At 41.3% G+C, this 13,156-nt stretch overlaps 2 protein-coding genes across 2 annotated transcripts; one reads left to right on the top strand and one right to left on the bottom strand.

The window, feature by feature from the left end:
• The first annotated feature begins 5 nt into the window (after positions 1 to 5).
• fibina (fin bud initiation factor a) lies at positions 6 to 2,063 on the top strand. The gene has a single exon (XM_017485987.3). The coding sequence runs from the start codon at positions 141 to 143 to the stop codon at positions 762 to 764; it is 624 nt and encodes a 207-aa protein (XP_017341476.1). The 5' UTR covers positions 6 to 140; the 3' UTR covers positions 765 to 2,063.
• A 4,365-nt stretch (positions 2,064 to 6,428) lies between these two features.
• tmem276a (transmembrane protein 276a) lies at positions 6,429 to 11,015 on the bottom strand. Its single transcript, XM_017484745.3, has 4 exons — positions 10,239 to 11,015; positions 9,172 to 9,285; positions 8,528 to 8,665; positions 6,429 to 7,688 (listed from the first exon to the last, which is right to left on the bottom strand). The coding sequence occupies exons 1-4, from the start codon at positions 10,615 to 10,617 to the stop codon at positions 7,441 to 7,443; spliced, it is 879 nt and encodes a 292-aa protein (XP_017340234.1). The 5' UTR covers positions 10,618 to 11,015; the 3' UTR covers positions 6,429 to 7,440.
• Between the last annotated feature and the right edge of the window lie 2,141 nt (positions 11,016 to 13,156).

Below are 13,156 nucleotides of genomic sequence, written 5' to 3'. Positions count from 1 at the left end.
AGAGTGAGAGAGCGAGAGAGAGAGTATGTGGTGGGAGGCTGTAACTTGGGCAGGACTCTGGGAGTGAAAATGCGCTGTGGTTCTGCTCCTCCACACGCCGCCATCACTCCCTGCTTAGCGCGCAGCTAAGAGCGGCCACGATGCTGCCTGTTTTCCGTCTGCTCGCTTTAGCCCTGCTCTCATTGCCCGTGGCTAACGCGGTGTACACGGGCCCTCTGCAGCCTGAGATATCAAACGGCACCTTTCACCACTTCTTCGTTCCAGACGGCGACTACGAGGAGACCGAGGACCCGGAGAAATGCCAGATGCTGTTTAAGTGGCTGGACCCCTCGCCGTGTTTGGTGGAAGAGGACCGGGACTCGGTTATCCGCGACGACTTCATCAGCGTCAAGCAACAGGTCGAGGATTCGGCGCGGGTTCTGGAGAGTCTCGGGAGAAGCATCTCCTACGATCTGGACGGAGAGGATACGTACAGCAAGTACCTGAGGAGAGAGATCGATCAAATAACTGAGGCTTTTTCCAGCGTCGAGAAATCGCTCATCGAGCTTGAGGTGAAATTCAAGCAAGGTCAGGAGTCGGAGCAGAGAGAGGAGCTGGAGTTCACTAAAACGCTGATGAAGCCCATGCAGAGTGTGAGGAGCTCCCTGCAGGAGACAGTGGACATCTCCTCCGGCCTCAAGGACAAACACGAGCTCATCTCGCTCATCATCCGTAGCCATGGCACCAGGTTAAACCGGCTTAAAAACGACTACTTGAACATTTAGGCATTTAATGATCTAAGAAAACTTTTTTCCCTGGTTGTTTAAGCTGCTTTAGACTGGAAAGTGTTGAAATATCAGTGTGTCATTCTGAAAAGCTTAACTCACGTAGGTATGTCAAATGATGTTTCTGAAGACACCTCAGGAAAACAATGCATCTGAATATTGTAAATAATTTACAGTTACTATGCAAAAAGCATCTTCAGCTGTTGAGAATAAACTATTCTGTGGCACACACTCCAGGAACACTGACTTATTGGCTTATTGATTTATTGTCATTTAAAATATGTTTACTTCCTGCGAGTTTGTGGTGGTTTTTTATGCTTATAACACGTGTCTAATTCGTAAGCCCTTACACGACTTTATCCAACAAAACCTGCCACTGTTTTGAGACTCGGTTTTGTCTGATTCACATTTCAGGTGTGTTTATTTAACCTAAATAGATCAGGAGGGATATTTTTTCCAGAATTTTTTTTAAATGTCTGAGCTAAGGAGCATGACCAGTGGTGCTCAGGAAGCTGGTTCAGAGAGAAGGTATTTCCTGTGCCATAGAAAAGTATGTGTACCTTCTCCCATTACACCACATGGAAGAATAATCAAATTGGGTAATGTAAAGAAAGTGACTTGTTCTTCCCTTCCCCGACCTCAGCAGAGTCTAGACAGTTTCTTCCAGTAAATCTTTCTGCTAAGTGATGGTTAATCTGCTAAAACAATCCTCACTTTTTCACCTTATAACCACAGCTTCATATTCACTCTAGACTAAACAGCATAATGATGTGCACATGCCCCTGTGCCTATCCACGTTCCCATAGGGAAGGACCAAAGCCTTTCCTGTTGGGTTATTCTCAGAAATTTGAATTGATTCCAGGGAAACTGAAATTGCTGACAGCATAAAGCCAGCAGATTCTGTCTCTATTCACCAGCAGCTTAAGTCTGTCCATCTGGATGTGGTTTCTTGTTGCTGAACAGTGAAAATAAAGTGAATCAAAAGTAAAAAGAAAAATGTGAATGAACAGAAGAAAATGTGCCTGTTAATATGATGTGTATTCTTTATAAAATGTTCCTCAAGGGTTCTTTGCTTCCTCTAGGGCTTCTGCTAGGACCAATCTCTGACAGGGAAGAGAGATATGACACCTACAGTGTGGTGTAATCCGTCTGTTTTTGATATGTTTGATAAGTCAAGTCTACAAAAGAACAGTAATTTTTGATGGAGTTGTAATTATCTTAAATCCCAGATGTCATGATATTTGTTAAACATTGTCAAATGTCTAAAAACTAAATACAGATTTTTATGTTTTTACATTTTATGGGTTTTATTTGTTTATATTTGCTCTAACTAGCTGTCAAGATGTTTCTCATTATGTGGTCAGTTTCCGCGAAGCCTCGCAGCACTACTACCGGAAAGGGACAGCGGTACCTCTGTGTACTCTGTGCCTGAGTTTGTCTGTATCTGCAAAACTGTATGAGAGGGTGTGTGTGTGTGTGTGTGTGTGTGTGTGTGTGTGTGTGTGTGTGTGTGTGTGTGTGTGTGTGTGTGAGTGCGCGCAAGAGAGAGAGAAAGAGAGAGAGAGGTACAGTCATCATTTTGTAAACAGCAGCCGGTGCTCATCATAACAGCCTCATACTGACTCTATAAACACACACTCACACACATTCACAACAAACGACTCCAGCTACCTCAAGATTAACTGCTAAGCTTGCTTTTCTTTCTTCTTTATATCTCAATCTATCCCTCTTAGTTTTCCAAGATGAACAAAACTCCTCCTAAACATCTGTGAGCTGATTAGAGATTAAGACTGTCATTTAAAATATTTTTTTTTTATCCGTATAACAGTGTTTCTTGGCAAATAAACACTCTCTTCCTTGTAAAATAACTAAATACTAAAATATACTACTAAATATGCTGTGTCAGAAACAATCATTGCTGATGTACATACTTTCACACTGATCTTTTCTTAGCATGTAATTAATGTAGTCCTCTGTGTTGATCTCTGTTCTAAGTTAGTGGCATGACAGTGAGTTGAAATGGATCTCTGCTGCTGTGTCTTGCAGAGATGTGGGAGAGGAAACATCCTGTGCATGCAAGTGCCACTGAGCCCAGTCTCTGTATAGACCACAGTCTGGGACTGGGGCCTGAAAGGATAAAGCCCAAATGCATACTAGAGAAGAAAAAAAAAAAAAACTGAGGCAGCACCTCCCACATAAAAAGTCAAATCATGCAGTAACAGAAGAGGAATTGTTAGCTAGAGAGATAAAACACCAAAGAAACTTTTGATAGTGAGAAAGTAGGAAAACCTAACTCAGCTGAAAGTACGAACGATGGACAAATGCGGGCTTGTGAGGAAATCTTATTTATACAGAGATGTGTGATTATGATTTCCTCTTGTCCCGTGTCTGCCTCACCTCAAAGCCTTTCTCCCCCAGAGGACCCCGATTCAAACACACTCCATCTTCCAGCTCTGTCACACTGCAACCCCCATCCACACATCCATCACCACCCCCTCAACACTCACACACTCAGACGACTACTAAATGTCAGGTCCAATGTTTAAAACACTGGAATGTGAAGCTTGATGGACATTTTTGCTTGAGCATCACTTGCTTAAGGTTATTTTAAGTGAATTTAGCAGAGGGACAGTGAAAAAAGAAAGTATATGGGAGTAGGGGCTACACTGAGAATTCATTGTAGTGAAATGGATTTTCAACAGAGCAGCAGTAGGAGTGTTATATGAGAAGGTTCCTGTGTTTTGACGGATGTTTATAATGAATTTGTGCTCTGAGGTCTCAGAGCCAGAAGAGAAGCCAGAGAAAATAAAAGTCGAAATGTGTGAGAGTGTTCACGTACTATATTAATTCACATCTGACAATGCCGATACTGTAGCAGTGTTATGTACTGTATGACCAGTAACCAGGGCAAATGAGGAGAGGCTGTGTTGGGTTTCTTAAAATGTTCTGGTTTGCTGTGTGTTCCAGTGGCTAATAAAAAAAAAGTTTTCCCAAGTCAGAAAAAAACATGCTGTGTAGAAAAAAACAACCCCTGTTTATGGAAATGCTACGATTCAAATCTCAAACTTAGCTGTTACAGAAGGTCACAGACAACTGCCACTGCAAGACAAACAACTGTGAAATACCATAAGTGGGTTAACAACTACTTCCTGAGGCAGAGTTGAGAGCATACTGAGCTGGATATAGGTCATATGGACATGAGCAGAATTTTCTTGTAATAATCAAAGGCTAGGGCCAAAGGGTGAAAAAAGGAAAGGGAGGGAATTTAAATATCTCACTTATCTACATTCTTTTCTTTGCCCTGAGCCTTTCAGTGGATCTGGAATATGTAGAAAGAGAATAGTTAAATACCTATGTAAATATATCTGCCCACTTCACATTTCTTAGAATTTTGCTTCGACCCCAGTAGATAAAGAGCTTTAGTCTGGATCTACCATATGTGTAGTTTAGTGGGGCACGGATGCTTAGTGGTAAGCATGTTTGCTTCACACCTCCAGGTTCAAATCCCACCTCTACTCAGAGTTTGTATGTTCTCCCTGTGCTTCGGGAGTTTCCTCCAGGTTCTCCGGTTTCCTCCCCCAGTCCAATGACATGCGTTAATTGGCATTTCCAAATTATCAGTAATGTGTGAATGGGTGTTTAAGTGTGTGTGCATTGTGCCCTGCAATGGGTTGGCACCCTGTCCATGGTGTCCCCTGCCTTATGCCCCGAGTCTCCCACAACCCTGTGTAGGATAAGCAGTACAGAAAATGGATGGATATGTAATTTATGTATGATTACACCATACAGAATTGACCCGTTTTAAGTGCATTTATTGAGAGAGTCAATAGATAGGAGCCCTGGTGCTAATTTACATGTGCAAAGGGAGAACTTGCAGGGGATTTACAAATAATAATTGAATAACTGAATTATGTTATGTGCATCCTAACGGTAGAAAACAATATTTAAATAGAATCTTTACAAATATGTCAATTAGGATTGGACATTATCTGGGGTTATTTCTTCTGGTCATGTTATAGAAGGAATTAATACTTCCTAATCCCTTGTGATCCAATAGTTAAATTGGTAAGTATTAATATAAATATATACACAGTGCCCTCCACTAATATTGGCACCCTTGGTAAATATGAGCAAAAAAGGCTGTGAAAAATTGTCTTTATTGTTTAACCTTTTGATCTTTTGGCCTAGGGAAATTTGATCTATGTGTTACCCCATATTTATATGCCTGTGAAACAGGAAGTTATAGTTGAACATCTTCCTGTTCCTAGTCACCCAGGTATACTAAAAAAATGTAAAATATAAATGGGAATATACTTATATATTTTTCTCCTATGAATTCATAGGGGTGCCAATAATTGTTGCATACCTATATTTAACAACGATACATTTTTGGTATAAACCTATGTTGTATTTGCAATTGTTTGCTATCCATGACAGCAGAGTATATTTGTGAATTTTTTAACTAAAGATCAAAAGGTTAAACAATAAAGACAATTGTTCATAAACCTAAAACCTAGCTATCTCCGCATAATTGGGCCTCCAATATCACTCCAATTAAAGACAGTGAGTTGCATTGTAAAATTACAAAACACTATATAAGTGCAAAATAAGAGTGTATGTTCTGTTTGTGTGTCCCACTGTGGTGCAGCGTGTCGCTTTGCCACCTCAAAGCATCAGGGCCCTGGGTTTAATCCTAATCTCAGGTTATTGTCTGGGTGGAGTTTGTACAGGTTTCCTCTGGGTTCTCCTGTTTCCTCCAACTGTCCAAAAACATGTGGTTTGGCTACCCTAATTTGGAGATGCAAACATGCAGCAAATATCAAATACGAAAACATGCTGCTGTGTTATTACGTAATCATTGTGAGAAACTTTTTGACAAGATAATGAGGCATAAGCCTCCTCATTATTAAAATCTAATAAACGGTATGGATTTAGTTTTTATCTGGTGAAAACTGGCTTACACATATTTAAGACTCTGGAAGTATTAATTTGGGCCCCAAATTAAAAGGCATACAAGCAAAACCAGACAATATATTTTGCTGGGGATTTTTTTCATCTGAAAGACACAATCCTTGTAGACCCTGTTAAACATACATAGATAACCCATTTATTCTGGGCTTCAGGGTTTCTACAGTATATTGATTGTTTTGCAATAGTCCCAGCCTTGTGGTCACTGGGATGCATGTTGCGTCATGTTTTTTGTCAGGGTTCCAATCTGTGGTAAAGTTGAGGCCTAGTTAAAAGGCTCGAGCAGTGGGTGCCATGTTCCAGCTGTTTGCAGAGCAAGGACATGTGGAATTTTTACAAGGACAAAAATAGAAAGAGCTGTTAACAAAGCACAGACTTTGTTGTACAAAATATTTGAAAGCCTTGTAAAACATATTTAGTTGAGACCTCATTGTATCCGTATTGCCATAAAATGTTTATTCTTTATTGTAAATGTCCCTCCCAGTTTTCTGTCAAACGATTTATTTCAATTTTAATGAAACCCCTTGAAGAAAGTTTTGTGGTTTCATATTGTTTCATATTCATATGATCTGTTTGTTAACTCTCATGTAGACATGTCATATGTGCTCAATTCATGGTTTGGCATTTATCTTTTATAACAATCGTACATTTCTTGTGCAGAAGATTAGAACATTCTCTCCATGATGACAACAAATGTTGGATTTTGAGCATTTTTATTAGATAAAAGACTTAGTAAATCTTGTCAAAACAAATCTCATCTTTTCAAACCCATATAATACTGCTTTTCAATCCCTTCAAATGTTCTTTCATACAAGACATTTCAAGTATGTAGTACATAGTCACACACTGTATCAGGATAAAGGACAACGCTATTTCCCTTCTGTGTTTTGTGCTCTTGCTCTCTTTTTGCTTCTTGTCATAAAGTTGCTGAAACCACAAATGAAATAACATGTACAGGAAGACACTTGAAATAGTGTTTCTTTTGTTTGTTGTTTCTTATCCTCTTTTCTACGCAGCAGGCAATGCCAGGACACGCCAAGACATAACATTTTACCTAACTAAAAGTTTTTCAGATCCTTTAGGGAGAAGAAATAAAGCAGTGGGAAGAAGGGCAGAAAGACAGAGGAGCAAGAGACAGATTAAGAAGGAAGGGAAGAGCAGAAGGAAGGGAGGAAGGGAGGGAGAGAAAGAGAGAGAGAGAGAGAGAGAGAGAGAGAGAGAGAGAGAGAGAGAGAGAGAGAGATATTACTGTACCATGTGAACAGAAAAACATTTAGAATAAAAGACAATCCCAATGACAGATTTTGGGACTGGATATTGTTCTCGTCTTGTGCTCTTCTCTTTTGTTTAAACACATGGCAGGTTCAGTTTTTGTTACTTCCAAATTTTTCTTTGTTTATTTTCACTGCTTAGTATCCCTATAAACTTACTCAGACTGTTATGATTTGAAGAGGTGCACAGGAGCCTGACACATACAGGATGTATGCTCGATAAAAGTGTGTGCATGTGCAAGCGTGTCTGCTTGTGTGTGTGTGTGTGTGTGTGTGTGTGTGTGTGTGTGTGTGTGCTTCTATGAAATTAAATCCATCAGTCTGTCTTTCCATGACATACATGCACATTATTATTGTTTAGGTGGTTTTCTGGCAGCCTGTGGTATGTATTTCTATGGGTCTATGTACCTCGTCTGTGTGTGCGCTTGTCAAGTCCATCACACCATGCCGTTCTCCTGCTGCGGTTTGTGTACAGTGGTGGTCTGAGGGCTGTGAAGCGATGGAGCCAGTGTGCAGAGGAATCCAGCTAGCAGTGTGAGGCCAAGGCCACCCCAGGCGCTAAACATGGACCAGCCATAGCCATGACTGATGTCTTCAGGCAGCCTGTACAGTTGGCGAGGGTAGCGAGACAGCTCAAAGTTAATCCCAGCTACACACGTGCAGAGAGAGATGATACAGCAGGTTCCTAAGAGGTCAGAGACAGAACACAGTATTAACAGTATCGATTCTGATCTGAGGTCTTGTACAGTACACTATCTGTATTATTACCATTTAGAGCTCTGCCAATGGTGTCCCATTGATCCAGGTTTTTAACATTATAGTAATAAAATAAATACAGAAATGGAGACATAGAAGCTCTTCCCAATTCATTTGGAACTGGGAATAACAAGAGACAAAAAAAGTGCCAATGCCAGTGATTTGTTTTGATTCATGTTGTTCAGTAAATACTAGGAATTATTGAGCAACTACAGTGAAACTAATGCTTAAGGTATGCAGTTATGAGCATGAGGAATGCAAGACTCATCGTGTCAACACATCCCGGCTGATTTTAGGGATTACACAATGAGGTATTTTTGTAAATATGGAACAACAATTCATTTTGATCTCATTAGAGCTGATGATGATAATTCTGGTAGCAGGTGTGAGTGCAGATAAGTGACAGAAGTAATATTTCAAATTTACAAGGTCCAGTTATTGCTTAACACATAACCTCAGTCTAAAATGGCTTTATGTAATCAGACTTTTTTAATGATTGATGGGTTCCGTTTGAGGAAAATAAATCAAACACACAATGCTTCATATTGACCGTATAATTTCAACCAATAAACACAAAGAGGATCCTAGTTTACCATATTTTGAGCTGCTTCTCAGAAGGGTTTGTCTAGTATGTTCCAGTCTCACTGGTACATTTCCTTTGTTGTCCCGGAATAGGTTTGCTCCCCATGACACTGTTTGTGGTTTTTCTCCTTGTACTATCCTGCCACCTAGTGGAGCAAAGGAGCAGTGCATGTAAACAGAACTCACCTCCCATTAGGAAGAGCAGGCCTGCTACATACTGCATCAGCTCGTTGTGCTTACAGCAGCCCAGCACGCCAATGATCCAGCCAAACAGGATGATGGACACAGCCATGCCTATGAACCCTGCAGTCATCCTCTGCAAATCTGCAACGACATGTTCACAAGAGGGATGTTCTCATCATAGGTTACATCGCAGGTTTTTGAAGCAAAAAAGCACTTTATCTGATTTTATCACTCTGTAGGCATCTTACAATTTTCCTCATTCTCATTAGGATTTACACTTCCTCTGAATGAGAACAGACAAAAGAATATTGAAAAGGTACTGCAAATTCATTAAAACAATAATGTACAATCTGTTGCCAGCATCACATCAGCACTATTTTCCCTTTGAGGAACAAGTGCAATTTCCCCATTTTCTATAGCTCTATTTTTAGATTCTTCAATTGTCTGTGCTTGGGCAGGCATAAAATCAGCCAGGAGGAATGAGCACTGTGAATGGCTGTGCTTAGCAGGAGGAGGTAGTATTCTCTGCTTCTTGTTCAATATCAGAGAAGCCAAGAGTTCCCAGTCAGCTGTTCTTCTGATTTATGTGACTGTATTAGTTGGCCCTGGCCTGGCTAATCAGCCAAATGCCATGAGAGATAACTTACGGAGAGCATGCCACTCGTCTTGCCGTATTGTCTTCGTAATGTTCACTGGGAGATTGCGTGGAATATTCGAGGAGGAATAATAATATTTCACTGGCATACAGCGCTGGAGCAAACCTGTGGACAAAAACAAATTAATTTTAAGAAACTATGTATTAGTATTCAGCAGTGGCAGGAGTGATAGAAAGAATTAGCAAGGTGTTTTTAACGCTTCTTGAACTCAACACTTTAATTTTAACTTTGTGTATTTACAGTAATTGATTTCTGTGGCCATTTCTATGTGACAGAGACTGATCTGAAGAGTACGGTATAATTTCTCAGGTTTTATACAGTCCTGTGCATCAAGGATGGAACGTTTTGGGGGACTCTAGTAAGTCTTGATCTCCTGGAAGTTCTGAACTGATGAGGAATCCAGTCCTATGGGTGTGTGTGTGTGTGTTTGCTCTACAATAACCTTACTATGTGTACTATGTATTTTAAACTGTAAATGACTCTGAGTAAATGATATGGGAAGAGATTTAAGAATATATGCCTAATAACAGCCTAATGTGAATAGTTGTATTAATAATAAAAGGAAGTCAAAAGGTTAAAACTCTCACTCGCTGAGAAGTAATAGCCCATGTACATGCTCCTGAAACGTCTCTTACAGATTTAATGGCGTCTAATTTATATTTCTTCTCAAGCTTCAACTGTGAAGCTGTGGTTGCTGGAAGTGCATGGATCAGCACCTTGGATAGCGCCGGAGCTCCTTAAAGCACTGAACACATTATCTCTTTATTTTTACGCAGCAAAAAGCCAGTGTTGTATTTACACCAACTGGGCTGTCTAGCATTTGTAATGTTGAACTAAGACCTACTCAGGCTTACTGTATTCAGCTTATGTAAACTCGGTAGGCGTTGATTCAACACTGGAGCCTTTTGCTGGTGTATGTTTGCCCTAATTGTATCGACTCTCCTGTGGTTGTGATTCCCAGCCCCATGTTAATGAGCCTGGTCTCTATCGAGACTGCTGCACTGTCATGAACTGATGCACTAAGCAGGGCCTGCAGTGCCCGTCCCAGCAGGTCTCACCTTTAAAGATGAGCTCCTCGTTCTCCTGATCGAAGCCCTCTCTATGGCATTTCCGCCACAAGCCCGTGGCCGTCGAGTTAAACCTGCGACTGCAGCGCGACTCCATGGCCGAGGAGGGTGGCAGCAGATCGCGCCTCTCCCTCAGCATCGCGGCGCCACGCTCGGGCCTCTGGGGCAGCATGCGGAGCGGCAGGTTCTGACTGGAAATGTAGATGTATCCCGGGTCAGTTCGCTTGCCCGCGTATTTCTTGCAGCGCTCGCGGTGGCGGCGGGCGTCCGTCTCGTACCAGTAGTCCGTGCTCATGGCTACGGCGAGCAGCGCCAGCGCGCAGAAGGCCAGCAGCAGCCCGCACGCCGTCAGCACCCGCATGGTCGCCATATTTCCGGAGAGATGCGCGCCGCGCGCTTAAAATCCACCGAGCATCATCTTCAGCAGCGCGCCCACGACCAAGTCCAGCGTAGCCCATATCATCTTAAACCGGCCATAGCGGGAGCAGACGAGCCTGTGTGCACACGGTTCCTGCAGGTCTAGACAGACATGTTGTTCTTCCTTCTCAGCGGTGCTGCTCGGTGTTTGGGAATCAGGATTGGAGAGCGAGCCAATGCGGCGAGTGGAGACTGCTGATGAAAGCGCTTGCGATTCGTCCGCGCATCAGGACGTTCACGCACACACAAACACCACGGTTCCCTCTGTCTGAATTCATCACCATCATTTGTAAGATACAATTTGCGAAATAAAATGACATGACAGAAAGCTGTTTTGATTCAACTCACACAACGCAGGGAAAAAACATTTTTCATCCATATTTTGATGAAATTCTTTCCATATCAAAACCTGACCTGCTTTCCAGCTACCAAACATTTATACCTGAGCTCAGGGGAAAAATGCACACATAGCTTATTACACGCGTCATTAAGACCCGGTACACCTTTCTATGATTAATTCAATATATTCATTCATATGAGCAGATGGAGTGGGTGGGGGATTAAGGGATTCCCCAAGGCGTGATCTGTGTGCTTTCGACTCTATATCTTTCTATCTCTTATTTGTTTTCGCCCTTCTGTTCTCTGTCATTTATACTGCTTTATTTGATTTATTTTATTGTTACATATAAAATTACTTGTATATATTATATTACGTGATCCTTTAAAGATTTATAAAGAAGTAAATAGTTTAAGAAGGGATTAGAAGTAAGCACTCCATCAATTTGACTCTGACCTTTACCTAAATAATGAATTTTACAGTGGCAAAACAAGTTTTGAAACACTATCAATGACCTTATCTGGCCAGCAGATGGAGACAAAACAGACTTCACACAGCTGTATGATAGAAAAGGCTTCATCTACTGTGGCATGTGATATAGTGGATCTGTATGCTTAAACAGTGATTCATGTGATTATGCTCCCTGCCACATTCTTCTACATGGTAAAATCTGTTTGCCAGCTGAGAATTTACAAGCTGGGAATTTTGCACGAATATTACTCTGGCCCCAAAGTCTTCTTAATTTAATAGTGTGATCTGCATACATTACATGTTTAGCATCATGTTGTAATTACTTTGGGCCTTGTCCAGTTGTACGTGTCACCACAAACAAATAAGTGTTCAACACAAAAGAAGCAAAAACCCTAAATATAATAGTTTCAGAAGAGTTGAATCATGGATTCTTCCTCTACCTCCATAACAACAAGCACTATTTTAGGGTTGCAAGTAAGAACCTCTACCTGAAAGAAACCCACAAAAGGTAGCACCTGAACCTCATTAAGCTACATGTGGTATAGTCAGATGAAACAAAAATCAAAGTTTGTGGACATCTACAGCAAAAAAAATAATAAATTGCCTGACACAAAAAAACAGCTAATACACCAATTTATAATATGGAGGTGGATCAATGATGCTTTTGGACCATTTTACTTATGTTCCAGGGGCTCTTGAGAAGTTGAAATGCAACTACAAATCAAACAAAAGCAATTGAAATAGTTCAACACAGCAAATGCTTCAAGTGGTTTCCCAAAATTCAACTGAAAATACAACTTATAATGATTTCTCTAGTTTCAAAATCATTCAACCTCTTCATGGAAAGCAATTTGAGATGCAAATGAGGTGCTTAGCCAGACACCAGCTTCTGGCAGCATTCCTGAGGAATCTTAGTTCATTCCTCATGAGCAATGGCCTCCAGTTCAGTAATATTCTTGGGTTTGCATGCTGCAACCACCTTCTATGGGGGAGAGATTTTCTATGGGGTTCAGGTCAGGTGACTGTGAAGGCCCTGTACAATCTTCCAGGACTTCTGCAACCAAGCCTTGGTGGAATTTGAGGTATGCTTGGGATCATTGTCCTGTTGGAAGGTCCAATGATGCCCAAGCTTCAGCTTCCTCACAGACAGCATGACGTTTTCTCCTAGGATTTTCTGATACTTCAGTAAATCCATCTTGCCTTCCACACGCTGCAGGTTTCCAGTGCCAGAGGATGCAAAGCAGCCCAGAGCATCACCGAGCCACCACCATGCTTGACTGTGGACCGAGTGTTCCTTCTTCATTCTTCTTCCTCCAGACATACCGCTGATCCATCGTGCCAAAAAATTCCAGTTTTGTTTCATCGCTCCACAGAACAAAATCCCCAAAACGTCTGTGGCTTATTTATATATACTTTTCTTGTGCTTTTGTACGTCTTGGAGTTCTAGCATGGAAACCTTCTGCGTTTAGTATGAGCCTTATTCTGCTCACTGAAACCTCAGTGCCAGTTGTCACCAGGTCTTGCTGCAGGTCTTTTGCAGTCACTTGGGGGTTTTTCACAACCTGCCTTCTCAGAAATCTGGTTGCAGCCATTGATAGCTTCCTTTTTCTGCCCCGACCAGGTATTTCATAAATTTTGTACCCCAAGCCAGTTCAGGTATTTCATAATTTTCTGCTCCCAGCCA

This window comes from Ictalurus punctatus, chromosome 14, assembly GCF_001660625.3.
Source record: "Ictalurus punctatus breed USDA103 chromosome 14, Coco_2.0, whole genome shotgun sequence".
Classification (NCBI taxonomy): Eukaryota; Metazoa; Chordata; class Actinopteri; order Siluriformes; family Ictaluridae; genus Ictalurus; species Ictalurus punctatus.
The sequence above is the reverse complement of the archived record's forward strand: the minus strand, read 5'-3'. Positions and strand labels throughout refer to the sequence as shown.

Bases quoted from the DNA above. Each gene is read 5' to 3' on its own strand.
- fibina (XM_017485987.3), top strand. From the start codon at position 141: ATGCTGCCTGTTTTCCGTCTGCTCGCTTTAGCCCTGCTCTCATTGCCC.
- tmem276a (XM_017484745.3), bottom strand. From the start codon at position 10,617: ATGGCGACCATGCGGGTGCTGACGGCGTGCGGGCTGCTGCTGGCCTTC. The intron at 9,286-10,238 runs GTGAGACCTGCT...TTTTGTCCACAG, and splicing joins CGAGGAGCTCATCTTTAAAG to GTTTGCTCCAGCGCTGTATG. The intron at 7,689-8,527 runs GTGAGTTCTGTT...CTGACCTCTTAG, and splicing joins CCTGCTCTTCCTAATGGGAG to GAACCTGCTGTATCATCTCT.